The 19,344-nt window shown below is 38.9% G+C and overlaps 2 protein-coding genes across 2 annotated transcripts in view; one reads left to right on the top strand and one right to left on the bottom strand.

Annotated features, from left to right (window-relative positions):
- LOC126457054 (vesicle transport through interaction with t-SNAREs homolog 1A) overlaps positions 1–7,319 on the bottom strand; it is a 42,960-nt gene extending 35,641 nt beyond the window's left edge. The window contains exons 1-2 of the mRNA XM_050093043.1: positions 6,849–7,319; positions 6,669–6,727 (exon numbers count right to left, since the gene is read on the bottom strand). Of these exons, the coding sequence (XP_049949000.1) occupies positions 6,669–6,727; positions 6,849–6,936 (147 nt within the window). The 5' untranslated portion in view covers positions 6,937–7,319. The remainder of the gene's footprint in view (positions 1–6,668; positions 6,728–6,848) is intronic.
- A 231-nt stretch (positions 7,320–7,550) lies between these two features.
- On the top strand, positions 7,551–18,804 carry LOC126457053 (60S ribosomal protein L34-like). Its single transcript, XM_050093042.1, has 4 exons — positions 7,551–7,617; positions 7,746–7,819; positions 18,092–18,289; positions 18,652–18,804. The coding sequence occupies exons 2-4, from the start codon at positions 7,755–7,757 to the stop codon at positions 18,746–18,748; spliced, it is 360 nt and encodes a 119-aa protein (XP_049948999.1). The 5' UTR covers positions 7,551–7,617; positions 7,746–7,754; the 3' UTR covers positions 18,749–18,804.
- The last annotated feature ends 540 nt before the right edge of the window (positions 18,805–19,344 follow it).

The following is a 19,344-nucleotide window of genomic DNA, read 5'->3' as shown; positions in this document are numbered from 1 at the left end:
ATATCGGGTGTGTCAGATCTTAGGGCAAGATGGATATAGAATGCACCACGTAAGGCGTCCTTCCCCAAATGGTACACACTAACGGAAAATTTTGAAATAGAGGGGTCAAACCCCTTAGGGAACCATCACATTAAAGGCCGAAACAGTTGATAGTCGCCTCTTACGACAGGCAGGAATATTTTTGTTTTTTGTTTGGAGGAGGAGACCAGACAACGAGGTCATCGGTCTCATCGGATTAGGGAAGGACGGGGAAGGAAGTCGGCCGTGCCCTTTGAAAGGAACCATCCCGGCATTTGCCTGGAGCGATTTAGGGAAATTACGGAAAACCTAAATCAGGATGGCTGGACGCGGGATTGAACCATCGTCCTCCTGAATGCGAGTCCAGTGTCTACCCACCGCGCCACCACGCTTGGTGACAGGCAGGAATACCGCGGCCCTATTCTTACCCCCGAGCCCGCAGGGAGGTAAGAGGGAATTAGTGTGTGTAATTGAGGAGCTTATAGAACCAGGTTCTACTGTAGTTTCTGACGATTTTTTTTCTTATAGGGGTTTGGGTGAGAGGGATTACAATCATTTAGTACTGAACCATAGTTTAAAGATTAAAAATTATGAGACGGGGGCTTGTACGAATATCATAGAGGGGATGTGAGGGGCCGTTAAAGACAGTTCTTGTGAGGGGGAGAAGCACTCTTCTAACCTTCAGTCTCATTTAGGTGAGTACTGTTGGCAGAAGAGCGACCATGAGGGCTATTGTTTTTTTCGGGTTTTTTTTTAAGGGCTATCAGTAATATGTACAGGCCGGCGGTGGTTTGTGTGGGTGGGTGGCTGTGGCTGTGGGGGTTTAGTGGTTGGTAGTGTTTGTGAGGAGGGGGGGGGGGGGGGAGTATGTGTGTTTGTGATTTAGTTGTGGAGGATCTATTTTGTTGCAGTTTTTGTTGAGTTTTAGTGTGTGATTACGATTTGTTTATTTTGTAATTTTTTTTTTTTTAATTTAATCTCCCATAAGTCCAACCCCTCGTCCAAGTCATGGGAGATGGGCAACGGCACAAAGCAGGGGACTGCCTATAGGGGTGATGTACAGGGGGGACTTCGTGTGCCCCAGGACCGCTACGGTAGCTGGGAAGGCCCTATGGGAACCTTGAAACGTGACGGCTAATGGGGCTCTGGTGAAGCTGCGATAGGCCTAGCAAGCCAGTAGTGGATAAATCAACTGCTTTCAAAAAGGGAACATGCTTCGGATCACGGAACGGATTTAAAGGAAACCGACCAAGCAATGGAAAAGGATTACGAGATGGTTTACGACTGGGCACCTTAAACATAAGGACTCTAACTGGGAAGTTAGAAGAAATTGTAGAAATGATGGAAAGGAGGAAATTGGACATCTTGGGACTTGCTGAGACTAGGTGGAGAGGAGTTGGTGAAAAAACACTAAGTAAAGGATGTAAACTGTACTGGATAGGGAATGAGAGGGGAAGAAATGGAGTGGCAATAGTGGTCAGAGAGGGTCTGCAGGAGGAGGTGGAAGGTATCAATGATCGAAGTACGAGTGAAAGGAAAAAGCATTGAAATCATCCAAGCATATGCCCCACAGGTGGGGTGTACAAAAAAGGAGAAGGAGGAATTTGAAGATGACATGCAAAAGCAGCTAAATGGTGGTAATCAGATTATAATAGGGGACCTCAATGCACATGTTGGCACAGACAGGAAAGGATTCGAGGAGATAATGGGACCAGAGGGCTGGGGGAACCGAAATAGAGAAGGAAAATTGTTGCTGGAATTCTGCAAGAAGAATGGGCTGGTGATCGCAAATTCCTGGTACAAGAAGAGAAGTAGCCACAAAATAATTTGGTACAGTGGAGACTGGTCCCAAACTTCAGCAGTAGACTATGTACTAGTGGATAGGCAGATGATGAGCAGCCTCACAGATGTTAAGGTCATTCCATCTGAGGCCTTAGACAGTGACCATCGGCTGTTGGTAGCCACCCTGAGAGAGAAAAAAGATAGGAGGGCAACAGACATACAGGAGAAAAGGTTGAAGACATGGATGGTGAAAGAGGATGAATGGAGGACCCAGTACCAGACACTGATCAGAAAGAAGCTGCCAAAGGAAGATCAGAGAACAGTGGAAGAAGAATGGGGAGATTTTAAGACGGCTCTAGTTGAGGCAGCTGAGACTGTGTGCGGAAGAACTAGCACAAAGAGGAGAAGTAAGGAAACCCCATGGTGGAACAACATATGTAAAGAGGCAGTACTTCGAAAGAACAAAGCCTTCAGAGAATGGTTCCAGACCCGAACAGAGGAAGCTAGGGTAAAATATAAGGGAAGCAAGAAAGCGGCACAGACCATAGTAAGGGCGGAGAAGAAGAAGTGGATGGAAAAATGGACAAGAATGTTAGAAGAGGACAGTGAAGGGAACAAAAAAGTACTTTACACCATGGTAAGAAATAAGAGGAACTACAGAAGCGAGTGCCTGAGGATCATGGATAATAATGGAAGAGTTGTGGAGGAAATGCATGAGCTCAAAAAGATTTGGAAGGAGTACTTTGAAGATCTGTTGAATGCCGTCAAGCGGGTAACTAACAGCGATGGAGAGCCAAAGGCAGCAGACGATTATAATAGTGGGGAAATTGATGATCTAACTTGGAATGAAGTGGAAGAAGCCATAAAGAGGATGAAAGGGGGCAAGGCACCAGGTTGGGATGAAGTAACAGTGGATATGATACAAGCAGCAGGAGAAGTAGGAACCCAGTGGCTATACAGAGTGCTGAGGGTGGTGTGGAAGGAGAACAGAATTCCTGAGGATTGGAAGAAAGGAATTATAGTCCCGATCTTCAAGAAAGGGGATAAAAGGAGATGTGAGAACTACAGAGGAATCACCCTGCTATGCCACTGTGGAAAAATCTATGAAAAGATCCTGGAGAAGAGAATAAGAAGCAGTATTGAAAGTAGACTGCAAGAGGAGCAGTATGGTTTCAGACCAGGAAGATCAACAACGGACCTCATATTTGCGGTAAGGCAACTGCAGGAAAGGCACTATGAGTACGGGAAGGACTTAATCATGGCCTTTTTAGATATTGAGAAGGCGTATGACAGTATCTATAGGGACAAGCTCTGGGATGTGCTGAACACAAAAGGGATAGATGAAGAGATAACACAAAAAGTCAGAAAAATGTATGAGGGAAGTGAGAGTTGTGTGAAAGTGGGGAGGGAACGTACTGCATGGTTCAAGCTGGAAAATGGGCTGCGACAGGGAAGTGCACTTTCGCCCTTATTGTTTATTTTTGTTATTGGTGAAATCCTACAGCAAGTATCAGATGCAATTGGAGATCATAAAATAAAAGCAGTGCTTTTTGCCGATGACCTGATGTTATGGGGAAATTGCGAGAAGGAGGTGCAAGAGCAGTTAGATGTATGGGAGGCAACGGCAGCACAATATGCAATGCATTTCTCTGCAAAGAAAAGTGAAATAATTGTCACAACAAGGAAGAAGAATAGGCCAAATGTGGATATAACTTGTGGAGGGGAAAAACTACAAGTGGTAGAGAACTTCAAGTACCTGGGAAGCATGATTGAAAGTAAGGGGGAAAACGCAATGGAAATAAATGAAAGGTGCAGAAAAGTAGGGCAGTTCTTCAAATGCATTAGGAGGCTTATTTGGAGCAAGGAGGTGCCGCAGAAATCCAAGGGAATTATATACCGAACCTACTTTGTCCCCATATTGGCATACCGAAGTGAGATGTGGGTAATGCACAAAAGCGACAAAAGTAGAATACAAGCTAGTGAAATGAAGTTCCAGAGGAGCAGGTTGAGTGTAACAAGAAGAGACAGATTGCGAAATGTGTATGTGAGGGAAAGACTAAAGGAGGAACCAGTACAGGACAGGATAGAAAAATCAAGACTGCAGTGGTATGGACACATGAAGAGAATGGATGAGGGAAGAATTCCAAAGAGGATGTTTGATCTGCAACTGGAGGGGAAGAGGTCCAGGGGAAGACCAAGAGATAGATGGGTGAAGGGAGTGAAGGAATGTGTGACGAGAAGAGGAGAGAACTGGACGAAGGTGGAAGAGGGGGAATGGTGGAAAGACAGAACACGATGGAGAGGCTTGTGTTCCCGACAGACCCAGCCAGTGGCTGGAAACTGTCCAAGATGATGATGATGTAATTTTTTTTTTAGGTATTTTATTATTGGATTAGAGAGAGATTGCGGTGGATGACCTAGGTTGCGGCGCCGGAACTTCGTTGTGGTAAGTTTTTATTTATTTTAGTGTATTTGTTGTGTGTTGTTGTGGCTGGTGGGGTGGTTCTGAGTTGTGTGGTTTGTTGTATTGGTGATTTGGTATTGTGTGTTGGTTTGCAGGTATGTAGTTGAAGGGAACTTTTAGATTCCAATTTGTGGTCGTATCTGTGGGTTTTTTTGGCATTGGGTGTCGCTGTTGACCTATAGGAGTGAAGGGAACTGTTCGATTCTAATGGGTGGTTGTGGCTGTGGGTGTTCCGGTACCAGGAGTTACTGTTGAGCTATGTAGGTCAAGGGAAGTGTCCGATTCCAAAGTATGTGTTTAGTGGAATTTGGGGAGTTTTGTGTGGTTTGGTATGGTGGTTTGTGTCAATTTGATTATACTTATTTTTGGCCCAACCCAAAAACTCCCAATTTCACACACTTGTCCCGTTAGTTTGATTAGGTTATTTGTGGAATGTGTGTGTGTTGGTTTTTCAATGATTTTCGTGTTGTCATGTTTACGAAATGACGTCATAGGCGCCATACTGGAGTCGTAGTGTATGATAGTTTCCGCCATATTTGTGACGTCATGGGTCAAAGCAGACGGGTGGAATCGGACGCTTCCGTTTTCCTAAAGTTGCTCCCCAATATTGCTATACAGAAAATAGTTGAAGTCACGGGTCGACAGAAGCGTCCGATCCCACACGTCGGCTTTGACCCGTGACGTAAAGGTGTTGTCGTGTGTGACGTCATGATGGCGCGGAGTTTGGTTTGTGAGTGTGGCGTGTTTGTAGATGTCGTGTTGTGGTTTGTTGTGCTCTCTGGTGGTATGTTCAGGGTTTTCGTTTGTGTAGTGTAATGAGCTCAGTTTGCTTTTGCTCATTATCCAGAACTGTTAGTGTCGGCTGTGTTTGTAGTGGAATTCGTTTCTGTGAGTTAACGATTTTGTGTGAAGGTTAATTTAGTGTTGTTCGCTGTACATCGTGTGGTAATTTTGGTAAAATTAATCGGTTGTTTTTGTTCAGGAATTGATGACGGATAAAATTAACAGTGCGCAGGTCAAGGGAAGTGTTCGATCCCAATGTGTGGCTGTGTATGTTGATATTGGAATTGGGAGATTTTTTGAGCTATATAGGCGAAGGGAAGTGTTTGATTTTAATTTATGGGATCAGGAGCTGCTGTTGAGCTATATAGGTCAAGGGAAGCGTCCGATTAGATATTGCGTTTAGTGGTATTTGGGTAGTTTTGTGATGTAGGTTTTTTTCATCGTTTCGTGTGGTTTTGTATGGGGGTGGGTGTCTAAATTTGTTTATATTTAGTTTGCCCCCACCCAAAAACACCCCATTTCCCGACCTTGTCCCGTTAGTGTCATTAGGCTTTTTGTGGAAAGTGTGTGTGTTTGTTTTTCGATGTATTTTCGTCCTAATGTGTACGTACCGACTTTATATGCGCCATATTGGAATCGTTGTTTATGGTTGTTTCCGCCATATTGTGACGTCATGGGTCAAAGCAGACGGGCGGGATCGGACGCTTCCGTATTTCTGAAGTCACTAATGAAATAGTTTCTTGCATTTCATTATTCAAATCGAATAGGCTCTATGAAAAAAAAAGATAAATGTAAACAAAGTCTTGCAAAAACTCGACAATCTGCCTTGAACCATTGTTGTTAGTTGCCCTTTGAACAAGAGAAACAGAACTATTTTTGTTGCTATATTTCAATCATCAACAACAAAGACACTACTTTGTATTGTAATTGTAACCATAAAACAAGACATGATGTCCCAAGAATAAGGGTCACTACTCAGGGATACTACTGGAATGATCATTCAAAGCCGAAAGGCCTAGCAAACAAGAGCTCCCAAGTTGCATATCTTAACAGTTACGAGTGCTTGTTCAGTAAAAGAGATGTGTTTCACGGCAGAAAAGGTGAACAAATGTTCATAGCTCTTAATGTATGCATTATAGAGCCCATGTTTATTAGACTTTTTGCTTTGAATGACTGTTCGCGTCATATCCCAGACCACTGATCATTCTTTCTCGGGCACCCTGTATACTACAAAGAAAGAATAGGAAGTACATTTAGTATTCAAAATGATTAAAGTTAGGGATGCTTTCTTCAAAATTTCGAAACAAGTGTTTTCCTCATGGTTATTGGATGAACATCTCAGTATCAAGTAATTTGGAGTATGTGTACGGTAAACAAAACTATGTATTGGATGACATATATGCCTACTACATAACATGTGATACGCATTGTCTGTTGGGCCAATAAAACAGCAACCTTAAGTATTATGCGCAGGAAAGTTTCTAATCCAAGTGAAAAGATGAAAAGTGGCGATTGTAGGGCAAGCATGCAATCAAACATATGGCTGAACCAAATCGTGACACACCAGAAAAATACTGCGGAATACGATATTGTACACACTTAAATATTAAAATAAACGTACCAGCTCTTGAGCCTCTTCGACATGTCTTTCGATCTCCTGACTAATACTCTTTTTATCCGCTATAACATTCAACAGAAATAAAATTAAATGTGCAGCTGTAATTTTACATCACTTCGACACAGTTCATTCCATATTCATATTTCAAATGGAAACCCGACTGAATTAGAAACTACAGCCCACCATGAGTTGCCAGCTTTCCTATTTTGGCTGTGATATCTGCTGTCAAAACAGCATATTGTTGCGCGTGGCTTTCTATTAGTGACGCCATTCCCCCGAGGTTTTTCTTCGCAAAACTTGTCTCATTTGTATAGCACAACCATACAAATCTATTTTGTCTATAACATTTCACAAACCCGATTGTCCTGCCACGTAATTAAACCGACGTAACAGTATCTACACTACCACATTCGTACCCCTATTTTTTTGTACATAATTAAATAAGAAATTGAACCTTCCCTACAAACACTTCACACTACAACAGACACGCCTATCAGTTTGTAACTTTTGTATGCATTCTTTTCCACGAAATACCAACGATTTTCATTTGCGCTGGAGTTCTGAACTGTCATTCAACAGCTGTTTCAAGTAATTGGATACTGAACAGAAACTTCTTTCTTATCTGTGACAAGTTCACATAATATTGTAAATACAGCGAGTGCCCATATTTGATTTGCTGATCCTGTACATGTATCATCCATAAAAAGACAGTCCAAAATAAATTTTTAATATGTTCTTCGAGTCCATCGAATTTTGTCTTGTAATTTCCTTTGATACATTAAAAAAAGTCTAAATCCTGGCTATCCGAAATTTACATGTTTCTTCAGGTACACTTATTTGAAAGATTTCAGACTGGATCTTTCTTTTCGAACACAAGTCACTGTTGGTACCCCTGGTGACTGTATTAGAGATTACTCTTTGATCAGTTCTTCTTCCGGTGGAGGTCTAGGGGGTATGTGTGCAATTTGTCACGAGTATCTGATACAATCCTTACGGCGAGCTTTTTATTTTTGAGTGTTTGGTGTTAGTTGTATGTAAGTCGACCAAATCTTGTTACTTCACTGTTAGTTTTTGTCATAGGTGATAAAAATGGTTCAGCGTCTGGTGTATCGGCGACGCCTGTCGTACAACACGAAAAGCAACAGGAGGCGTGTGTAAGTACCTTACGCTTTCATTAGAATATCGTAGAGAGAGTGAATATTTGCCCGATACGTGGTTGTGAAACAGATTTGCCCAAGATGTGAAAATCAGTTCTAATTAAAGCATTTGTAGTTTATACGGATCTTCCGCGATCGTAAATGCCTGCTAGCATACTTAGTAGAATCGCGTGTGGTCAGATCATTTTATTCTGATTATAGACTGCAGTGTCCGTTATTTAGGCGATGGGCGAAGAATACTACTACTTTCATTGTACTGTTAGTGAAAAAACACGATACATAAAATACTGGGAAATAGATGAATTCTGACCTGAGGATACACGATAAGGCACTCCATGCTGCTGTACCGGGTGATATAGAATGTTAGGTGATAAACTTTCTTTGTTGCGTTGCTGGATACCTCGTAAAAGTGAAATGCCCCAAAACATTGTTTGTGGAAGAAGCAATTACGGTGCCAAATGATTTTCAAAATGTATTCGAACTGCTTACGTTTATGATGTAATCATAGGTTCCATTAAAATCTGGACGAGATGTTTCGTTGTCTTATACTGCTGTATAATTAAGTAGGAATACATTCTTAGTTTTGAAAGGATCTTGAATCTCCGTGTACAGATAACTGCTTTTCATACTACTTAATACAGTAACATCACCATTTTTCCTTTGCTGAATGGATAACTTATGATTCTGTGTGGAAGTATTTGCAAGACATAGTTTATAAATTTGTTTGCCAAAATACAAGTGGTGTTCGGTAATTTTTTATAACTGTTAATGATCAGAACATTATGTGCTACTGGAAGTCCTTGTAACACAAGCCCAAATTGTTCTGTGAAAGGTTCGTTATTGTTAAAAACTAGCTTAGGTATTTCATTCAGTGATTTAGGTTGACTGTGTTTTTCCTCAATTGTTTATTCATATGTTTGTTTATATTATTTAAATTTTCCTCATATTAGGCTGATGGGTCCTATATCATTGTAATTGATACTTGGATAAATATGTTACTGGTACATTTTAGCTCTTAAATTCTTTTGCTGTTAACAATAAATCCTGAAGTTTTAAGTCCATTTTTGTCCTCTGGGTTAGGTCGCTATTCTTCAGTCTACATCTTTCAGGCTATACTATTCAGCATTTTATTTGGTTCATTTGATGTTACAAATTTGTGTGGACTTTAAATTGCCCTAAGGTTCTATGCTATTGAGGATAACCAGGTCTGTTCATAGGAACAACTCCATACACCTTCATGTGGATTAAATTCAGCTATTGTGATAATTAATACTTCCTTCCTTTGTAAATCACCTACAGTGCAACAACTTGCTCTTTCTTAAATGCCAATTTGCTATTCTCTGTTGGCTTTGAAACATGCTTCTATTAGTAAATATTTTGTTTGCAATTTTGTAGATGGCTATGTTAATAACAGCACAACATAATTGTGATACCTTATGATACCTACATCATACTTTCTGCGTAACTAGTATCTAGTACCGCATTTTATTTGGTTTCCTGCTGATTCCAAATTTTTTTCCCGAACTGTGATGGTCATGAAAGTTGAATGAAGCTTTTGACCTTCAGTGCTCTAAATAGTTTACCTTTTCCCTGTAATTGCAACATACGGTCATTTATCTGCCAATTAAGAGTTGCGTATATATGTCACCTCAGAACAAGATGTGTATTGATTTGTCACCTACGAATAAAATGTTAGTCTTCGTTGGTGTTGCTGTCGTAATCACTTGTATTGTTTGTCACTCATTATCCAGGAGTATACTATTGCATATAGTTTGCACGGGTCAAGAGGAATGTTCGATACCTCATCTTCGACCAGTGATGTAATGTAAATGATTGCTATCATGTCATCTTCTGGTATGTATTTCGCAGTTGAATGGTAATTTGTGGAAACAAAAACCTCGGATGTGGTAGCTGATCTGTAGCACAACCTGTTGCCACTGATAAGACACTATGGTTACCATATGTTTTACAACATTTGTCACTCATTTCCTGTGTCATTGTCAAAGCCAATCATTAATATCACTGTCAGATATCCTGTGTGCTACACAATGATATTGAAAGAAATAAAAATAGTTTTCCCTCGTTTCTGGGATGAGCTGATGGTTGTACACATTGCAATCTTCTGTTTTATCTTATCATCTATTGGTTTTACACCATGATTCCATTCATAGTGTCATACTGTCCACTCGTTGAATGTTTTACTATTCAATTTCCTAAGTTGTTTTCTGTCTGTTTCACTCTAAAAAATGTACTGAATTTCAGGACACTAATTTGTGGTGTCTCTCCAGGATCACTAGTTTTGAATGCTGATCAATCAAGATCCTGAACCAACTTTTCTGTGGCATTTTACACATACTCTTCAGCTGATTTTTTTTCTGTCTTTAAGTACAAAGAAAAAATGTTCGGCATTGAAAAGTTTTTTTCCTTGGTACCCTGTAAATATACCTTGGAAAAAAAAGCAAACAAACTTGGCTGGGTGTGTGCAGTAAAGCACTAAAATACTGACATCCCCCTTGATAGCGTATTATTTTGAGCCAATGATGTAAGGCTTACAGTGATACACAATGGCAGTCTTTATATCTAATGTGATTTCAACTACATAAACATGTGTAGTGGAAAGTTTAGTAGCTTTATTCAAGCAGGTAGATTGTGTCCAATATAGGTGCACAGACATTTTCATATTGGTGTGTCACAATTGGTAACTGTGTGAAAGATTGCTATGTAAAATAGTTATATATATATATTAATAAACATTAAATATTGCAAATAACTCAGCCTTCCCACCACAAAAAGTATTACTGTTGCATGAACAAAGTGCTTATTTTTCTGTTCAGCTTTGCACATGCCTTTTCCGACAGTGCAAACACGCATTTGTGTGTGTGTGTGTGTGTGTGTGTGTGTGTGTTGCTACCCAGGTTAGATGGCAATCTCTTCTGCTCTTAAGCAGATGACAGGTAGCTGAGGACCACATGTGTTTCATTTTATGTCTTATGGCAATTTATCTGCAACAGTGTACATAGACTCCAAAGAAAGCATGCTGAAATTTATAGTGATAACAAACACAGAAGTCACGTGGAACTCTGCTTCTGAAGATTATTGGAATAATGTCTTGATTTGGTGCCCTAAGCCTCAAGTAATTGGTAAAAAATCTCTGTTCATATAACTGTAGAGAATAAGATAAGTCTCAAAATAGGATAATGGAGGAGTCGTAGTCTACAAATTTATGAAGTGTGTGAATGAAAACTATGAACAAGTATTCATGCTGTGGCAACTTAATAGCACAACAGTTGAAGAGCCTGACATATGAACAAAAGAAGAGGTAGCCTATGTGTAGATCCTCAACAAATGACTAGAAATTGAAATGGACATTGGTGATGCATAAAATACTAAACTTGAGAATGAAATCTGTTGCGGTGGATTCTGGGGTTTGCAACATCCTCAAATTTGAGTCCAGGGTTATTATTCTTTATATAGCCCATCATTAGTCTACATAGCCTTTATGTATATATATAAAATACAGCACATTTGGCATGTTGAAAGTCAATTTACTTTCGCACAATGGTTAAGAACCTCACTTAAGTATAGTCACTGAAATGTTTTGTTTTGAAGTGTGAAATAAATCAACAGGTATATAATTCACTCATTGCCAGCTAACAAAAGTTGTCAGCCTTATCACTGCAGTTACCCACGCTGAAAATCTAGATCTAAAATCTTGCTGTGACCTGAAATTTGCAAACAAATAGTTGCCACTTTTTTCTGTTCCTCTATTCTTTTTATGTTGCATTTTGTCACAGTAAATGCAGCACCAGCTCCTGAGAAAAGAAGGGGATGCATAGTAGGCTACTTATGCATGGAGTAACATGTAAACGCAAGGAGGCATTTGCATAAATATGTTCTTACCACAGATTTGGCAGCCACTGGTTGGTTTGTAGCATATTATTCATGCTTGGTTGACCCAGCAGTGTACAAAGTGGTTCAGAAGCTGGATTCTCACTGCCAAGGACAATACCTGAAATCATTGCCTGCCCTTATAGGTGTAAGGTTTTAATGGTTTCCTTAAATCCCTTAAGGCAAGTGCTATGATAGTTTTCTTTGATAATGGCAGGGTAAATCTCCTTCTCCAATCCAAAAGTATGCACCATCCACATTACCTCATAATTTATGGGATGTTAATCTTTCCAGCAACATTTTAACTTCTACGAATTTGCTTCAACTCTTTGCAGAATGTTTTCTGTTGTGTATTCTAGTGGAATCTTTTGAGGCTGAGGATGATGTTGTAAATGTGTTTCTCCACAAATTGCCTGCTTACATTTTCACAATGCAATATAGGTGAGGCAGCTTTGATTGCCAAGATAACTGATAGAGGCCTAATAGGAACTAAAAGTTGGCATTTTTTGTATTATTTTTGTTCTGTGCTAGTCAAGTGTCATATGTTGACTATCTAATGTTTCAAGGTCGCTTTGTATTGTTTGTCACTTGCACTTTATTTTCAACTTGTGGTGGGCTGTTGGTGTCAGAAGAGCATTTCAATGCCAAGTTCTGCTGCTTCATTTGGATTGTGCCAGATAAGTGTTTGGTGGATACAGAGGACTTCTGATAATCTTTCCTTTGGGGCAAATAATACAGATAATCGGTTGGAAGTTACCATTTACCTTAAATGGGTTTTGGAGTTTGAACGTAAATAAATGCTTGTATGTAATCCAGAAATATGCACCAACAATTTTGTAGTGCAACCATCTGTAGATTTTGGCAGCTGTAGGCCATATATCACTATTTTTTATCATGAAAGGCAGTGCATACTGTGTTCCAAGGATAAACAGATATGCAGAGCACTTATTCTCATTAGCAACAAAAAGATTAGTTTCTGTGATACGTGGAATGGAGAATGTTGTATACTGCACTTCTTAGAGAACGTGAAGTAGTTTTAATATTATAATGGACTTTATCACGTCGACTGTGTATTGCTTAATAATGTGATAGCAGCATAGTTCAGGCATGTCAGCTGCCATTTCAGACAGCAGAATACACTGATTGCTGTGGTATTGTTGTGATTTCTCGCAGTATGTTCATAAATTTGAGCATCAAATGTTGTAAGAATACTGTAATTTATTTATCTACATCCACATTCGTACTCTGCAAGCCACCCTGTTGGTCATAGTGGAGTGTACCTTATGGTACTATTAGTCATTATATTTCCTGTACCGCTCACAAATGAAGTTAGGGGAAAAATGATTTGTCTGTTTGCTTCCATACATGGCCTAATTTCCCCGGACTTGTTTTCGCGATTATTATGTGAATTATATGTTGGTGGCAGTAGAATCCTTCTGCAGTCTATTGCAAATATTGCTTCTCTAAATTTTTGCAGTATTGTTTACATAAAAGAATATCTTCCCTCCAGGTGTTAGTTGGGTGGAACATGTTATTTTGCATTCACATTCATATATAAATATGGCTACATGCTGGCCATTTGCAATTTATTTATTTATTTTTAAATTCCTATTTGAGCTCAGGAAGAGTACCTACAATGCTTGCATGTTGATAGAAGCTACCTGTAACAAATCCAGGTTGTCAAAAAGGTCAGTTGACCGTGTACTTAACATTAGATTCGTCATAAGTCCCAGTGAAAGTATAGTAATGAGACTGCACTTCATGAATTGTTATGTGATACAGGGTCATTCCACATCAAAGGGCCCAATATTTAAAAGTGCCCCCTCCCCTCAACCATCTGCAAATGTAATGAAATTTGATGTGAAAGTTTTGTGTGGTCTTTGATGGTTATATACCAACTTTCAGTCCGGTATCTTCAGTGGTTGAATTTTTAGGGGCTTTTAAAGAGAGGCTACTCACCTTCTCATAACATAAGAAGGTGCAAATGTGCCAAGTTTGCTAGACATTTTTAATAGTTCTAGCAAATGTTTTGTCATTGTCTTTAATATACATAGGCAACTTTTTATGCTGAATCACACCAAATTTCAAAACTTAGTGTGGATTGATTTTGTTATACCAGTACTTAATAGTGCAAACTACGCACTCCAAATGTGTAGCTGGATCCGTTTGTGCTGCATCTTTATGTGGATAATGATAAAACTCCACTGACATCACTCTCGTCACTGTTACAGACACTTGAAGTTTCACTGTCATTATTGTCATTTAAAGAGATAATCATCTCTTCCACTGAAGTCTCCAAAGCACCTTCATCTTTCCTGCTTTTTCCATAATGTTGTGTGTATGTTTGACGGCTTTCTTCCAATCTTCAGTGGTAACATGAGTAATAGCTTCTGTAGTGCGTGCTTCTACTGCAGAGAGTGTAAATTTTTGGTTGTTCCTGGCAACGGAACCTTTTAATTTGGGCACATATGAACTCTATAGGGTTGAAGTAGCAGTGGTATGGTGGCAGCCTGACGATTGTATGCCCATATTTTTTTTGACAGTTCGTCGATTTCATATTTTGGAAATTGCGGTTTATGGAAATTTATTTTTTCCACAAGCTCGACCTTCTTAAGGTCATGAGATATATTTATGTTAAGACGCTCAAGCTGATTAATCATTTCCTCCTTCCGCTTCGCCATGGTAGGTGCTTTATCAACAACAACCGAATGATATGGAGCATTGTCTAAAACAATTGTTGATGGTTTATGTAGATGGGGCAAGAGCTTCTACGAACCACTTTGTGAATGTAATGTGGTTCATATCTTCATGATAATCTCCTGTCTTCTTTGATTTAAAGAGAAGGAGACAGTTTGGTACAAAACCTTGTGAGGTGCCTGCATGCAGTAGAATCAGTCAGCTCCCCTTACCAGACGGCATCTGCGTTGCTCCTTTAATCGTGTTGTCTGTCCGCCCCTGATTAACTACGTGATCAGAATTAGCACGTTTCATCGAGCCAAACCACTTCTTATGCTAAACATTTGTCTTAAAGCTCGGCATCGCCATGCAGCAATATCTTCCCTTTCCATCAATAGCGTACGACCACAAAATTGTCCGTAGTCAAATCCTACATTGTGCAAAACTGTGAATAACTATGTTTGACTACCCTGAAAAAGCCCTGATTCTTTAAGTATAACCAATAACTTTGAGAGTGTGGGATGTTCCTTTCTGTGATGATAATCGTGAACATAACGACGAATTGCATCCTCTGCGAATGAATCTAAATTCGTAACACGCCTATCCATAGAACGTTTCTTCCTGGGAGTACCAGGTTTGAATGGTTCTCCAACTTCCTTTTCTGTCTCAAACAGTTCCTTCCCAATTTTTACGACTGTGTCTCTGTTGATATTCAGAGCTGATGCCTTTCTATTTACTACCTTGCTAACGGAGAGTAGTGGGCCACCATCAAGTTTTTCACTCTCAAAGTAATCTCTTAACAGACAAACCATTTCTCTACACTTTCCTCATGCAGCAATCCCCTGTCCACTAGAATGACATCAAACTTTCCTAATTTTTTATGTACTTTCTTCTGACATATTAAATAAGACACAACAAATAACTGTCACAGAAACAATTCAGTAACGCCTAAACTGATACAAAACAAACACAGCGCGCAGCGATCGCCCAGACTCACTGCAACTAAATCGCGGCACAAGTGGAAGTGTTGTGGACTGTGTGCAATCTTAGTGTTGAGTGCTGAGTTTTTGAATAATCAATAGCCATTGTTGTAGCTGAATTGAAGCACTAAAGCAATATGATTTGGTAGGCTCATTTGTATTTTTTACATAAAACAATGACTGAATCAGGATATTCATGACCTTTCAAAATTGCTTACTATAAGTTAATAAACTATAGTACAAAATGAACCAAGAGACCATTGCACCCGCTACTGTGGGGGATCTGATGGAGAAGATTGTCATAAGTCATCACCATTCTATTATGGCAGATGTCGACTACAATCAGTTAAGGAAATGTGACAAGGACTAAGAGTTTGTACAAAATAGGCCTGGGCTTGATTTTACTGAAGATGCCCAAGTTTCTTACCATAATGTCTTGTTGATGACAAAACTTCAATTCCTGCAGAAGACACGCTGCAACCCATTTGGTAAGGAAAAACATGTAACCAAGAAGCAACCATTCCAATGTCTGATGGGCTGAAGTTTGTGACTAGCGAAGTTTTTAAACCTGGTCACAAAATTTCTACCAGGTGTAGACTTTGAAATGAAATGGCCCGAAAAGAATCATCAGCATAAGCAAGAATCACCATCCACTGAAGACATGGATGTTGTTGATGCTTGTGCTGTTGCTAATATTTAATTATCATCACTCAGAGACCCACCATTAAAGTTTCAGCAGATCAGCAAAAAGGATTCAGTAGGGTACATAAAGCACAAAGTTCTGTAAGCCAAAGGTAGCATTACTAACGTATTTGCCAGAGCTGCTAAAACTTAATCTTAAGCTTCAGACTTCAAGCAATCGCAGTAAAGTTCGAATTTGGACTCTGGCCCTGTGGAATTGGACTATTGAAAAAGCTGTTAAAGAATTTGCTGTTTCAACTGAAATGGCGAAGAAGGCTATGTCCGCACTTTTTTAAAAATATGAGTTCTCTTGTTTATGCCGAGGCAAAAAGGATTGTGTTGCGTAAGAATAAATGGCGAAGAGATTCATAAGCAGAAACACCTACTCCTTTGTGACTGGAAAGAAATGTTCATTGCTTATTGTAAGCAATAAGGAAATCAACTGAGCTCAGGCCGAAATTTTATTCTATAGTTGGTGTTTCTGGAATCACATTCAGTGTGTGTGTGTGTGTGTGTGTGTGTGTGTGTGTGTGTGTGTGTGTGTGTCGCGGGCACCAAAATGTGCAGGTTGGAATCAAAATATTATATGCTGCAACATTTGAGAGTAATGTCCAGGAAAAATGCAATTATAGGTTTTTCTTGAAGACACTTTTAAAGACTATGACCCAGAAAAAAACAATGGAATACAAACAGTGGGTTCATAGTGACAGAGATGCATTGGAAACATGTCAGAGAACTGTTCAAGATTTCATGGAGACATTGATTTTGAAAATTACTGGTTTAAGAAGCCTTCACATTTTGTGAACACACTAAAGACTATACATTAAACAGCTAAAAAGAAATCTTGCAGAAAATAATTATATTGATGGATTTTGCTGAGAATTATTTATTTGTTGTTCAAGGAGTTGTGCAAGGATTTCATTGAGTTAATATTCAGGACACATCACATATATTTGTTGTCTATTTTGGTAGCATTTGTGCGCTCAGCTACTGCTTCGTCATGATACCATTGCTGTCCATGTGTTTCAGATAAAGTTAATAGCATATTTAAAGACAAAGATTGAAAACACTAAGAATGTTTATTATTTTTGTGATGGTTCAGCTGCAGCTGCTTTGTATAAGAATTTCAAAAATTCCATCAATTCATGTCTGCATGAAAAGGATTTTGGCATCACTGCCAAATGGAATTTTTTGGAACAATTTGCATATAGAAAATTTTGGCCAACTTTGCAGATGCATGCATATATTTTCATCTAGGCATCCATTGTTAATTTTTTCCATATGTAGATATCATAGGTAGGAATAACCTTCTGAAGTTGTGGTGTGATTGGTTCATATGAGAAGTAGCAGTTGTCGGTCAAACATTGGCTATCAGAATAGTGTGACAAATTTTTGATCCACTTTCCAGGCTTGTATCTATATTTATGTATGACTAAATTCCCAATTTTTTCCGTGGTGTGATTCAGCATAAAAAAGTTATCTGTGTATATTAAACCAAATGACCAAATGTATGCTAGAACTTTTACAGAAGCCTAGAAAACTTGGCACATTTACACCTTCATATGTGATGTGGAGAGGAGTGGCCTCTCTTTAAAAGCCCCTAAAAATTCAACCACTAAAGATACTGGACTAAAAGTTGGTATATAACCATCAAACACTATATATAACTTCCACACAAAATTTCATTAGATTTGGAGGTGGTCAAATGGGGACCTCCTGGTCGCCTTGACAGGGATGACCCACAGATGAATATGACTGAAATGCATAGTCAGAATAAAATAAGTAGCTACAGTTCTGTGTTATATGGTCAGTTCCTAACATTACTGGCAATTGGCAAACACTGCCTACACAAAATATTTGCTATTTATTATTCTGTTTGTGGAATGCAATGAAGTTCTTAGACAATTCTGCAGTTCTCCCATCATATTTGAGAAGGGAATGGACTGATTAAAAAAAATCTCTCGCAGTAAACTTTGTTGAATTATTTGTTTTCATTTAGATATGAATGGGCAGTTGGTAAAATAAAATATCTTGCTTGTTGCAGTGTCCGTACTCCTGGTGGAAAGCTGGTATACCAATATTTGAAAAAACCTAAGAAGATCCCAAGGTGTGGACAATGCAAGGACAAGCTGAGGGGCATAATTCCAGCTAGGCCAATGGAAAGATCAAGAATGTGCCGCAGGAAAAAGACTGTGAAAAGGGCATATGGTGGAGTCTTGTGTCATAAATGTGTAAAGGAAAGGTTAGTATTGCTTTTTGTTAACTAGGAATTTATTGTACATTGAACAGCGAGAAGATATGTCAACATTGTTTTGCATAGTATGCTCAAGTTATGTTGCCTTGTTCAACAGAATCTTTCTAAAAAGTTTTTGTTTGGTGGAATAGTATTGGTTTTGGCACAGATAAATTTCATAGAGGTAACATGTAGTCATCATTTGACATATTTGTGCATTTAAATGTCTGGTAATGATTTTTGTTTTCAAGCCAGTATTATAAAATGCAGTGAGGTTATTTTTGTGGTGCAAATTGTATTTGAATCACAGTATCTGATATTTGCTTCTTATGTTGTGTCAGTTTAATGAACGCACCTTTTTTTCCTTCCAGAATTATTCGTGCATTCCTCATTGAAGAACAGAAGATCGTCGTTGAGGTGCTGAAGGCTCGTCAGTCATCTGGAGATGCAAAGAAAGCTGATAAATAATTATCAATGGACATATTTAATAAACTATAAAAGTTATTAAACTGATTTTTTTGTAATGATACCTGTATTCTTTCGTGACTTACAATTTTGCGTGGAGAGTTGATCTGCTCATTGATCAGAATAGCTCCTTCAACTTAGTGGCAATAGTGAATTTTGTCTTAAATATGAGAAGGGTGAAAGGTTATTCAGGAATGACATTTTGCACACAAAAGCTTTCTTTTATTTTTGAGGTTTTCTCTTGTTAGTTTGGATGTTTGTTATATCTTTAAAGATTGGGCGAGAATGCTGCCTTCACACTTTTTTTTTTTTTTTTTTAAAGGGAAAGCATAACATGGAAATACTTTCTTGCCATCAATGAGGTTGAGTGTAGGCTGTAACTTCAGTTTTAAGGTCTGCCTTTTGTGATGAAAAGTGCATAGGATGTTGGAAAGTCTGCAGTTCTCTTGTCCTTCTGAAGATAAGTCTTTCATTGTAAGAAACATATTTATTAGTATGTTACATGAGGTACACATGGTAGATGGTTTTTACAGTACTAACATAATGTTCTTCTGTTGTGCCTGACAGACAGAGGCCTCTTAGTTTGACACTTTAGGAGA

Source organism: Schistocerca serialis, chromosome 2 (genome assembly GCF_023864345.2).
Source record: "Schistocerca serialis cubense isolate TAMUIC-IGC-003099 chromosome 2, iqSchSeri2.2, whole genome shotgun sequence".
NCBI classification, from domain to species: domain Eukaryota; kingdom Metazoa; phylum Arthropoda; class Insecta; order Orthoptera; family Acrididae; genus Schistocerca; species Schistocerca serialis.
This window is presented reverse-complemented; position numbering and strand designations above follow the sequence as displayed.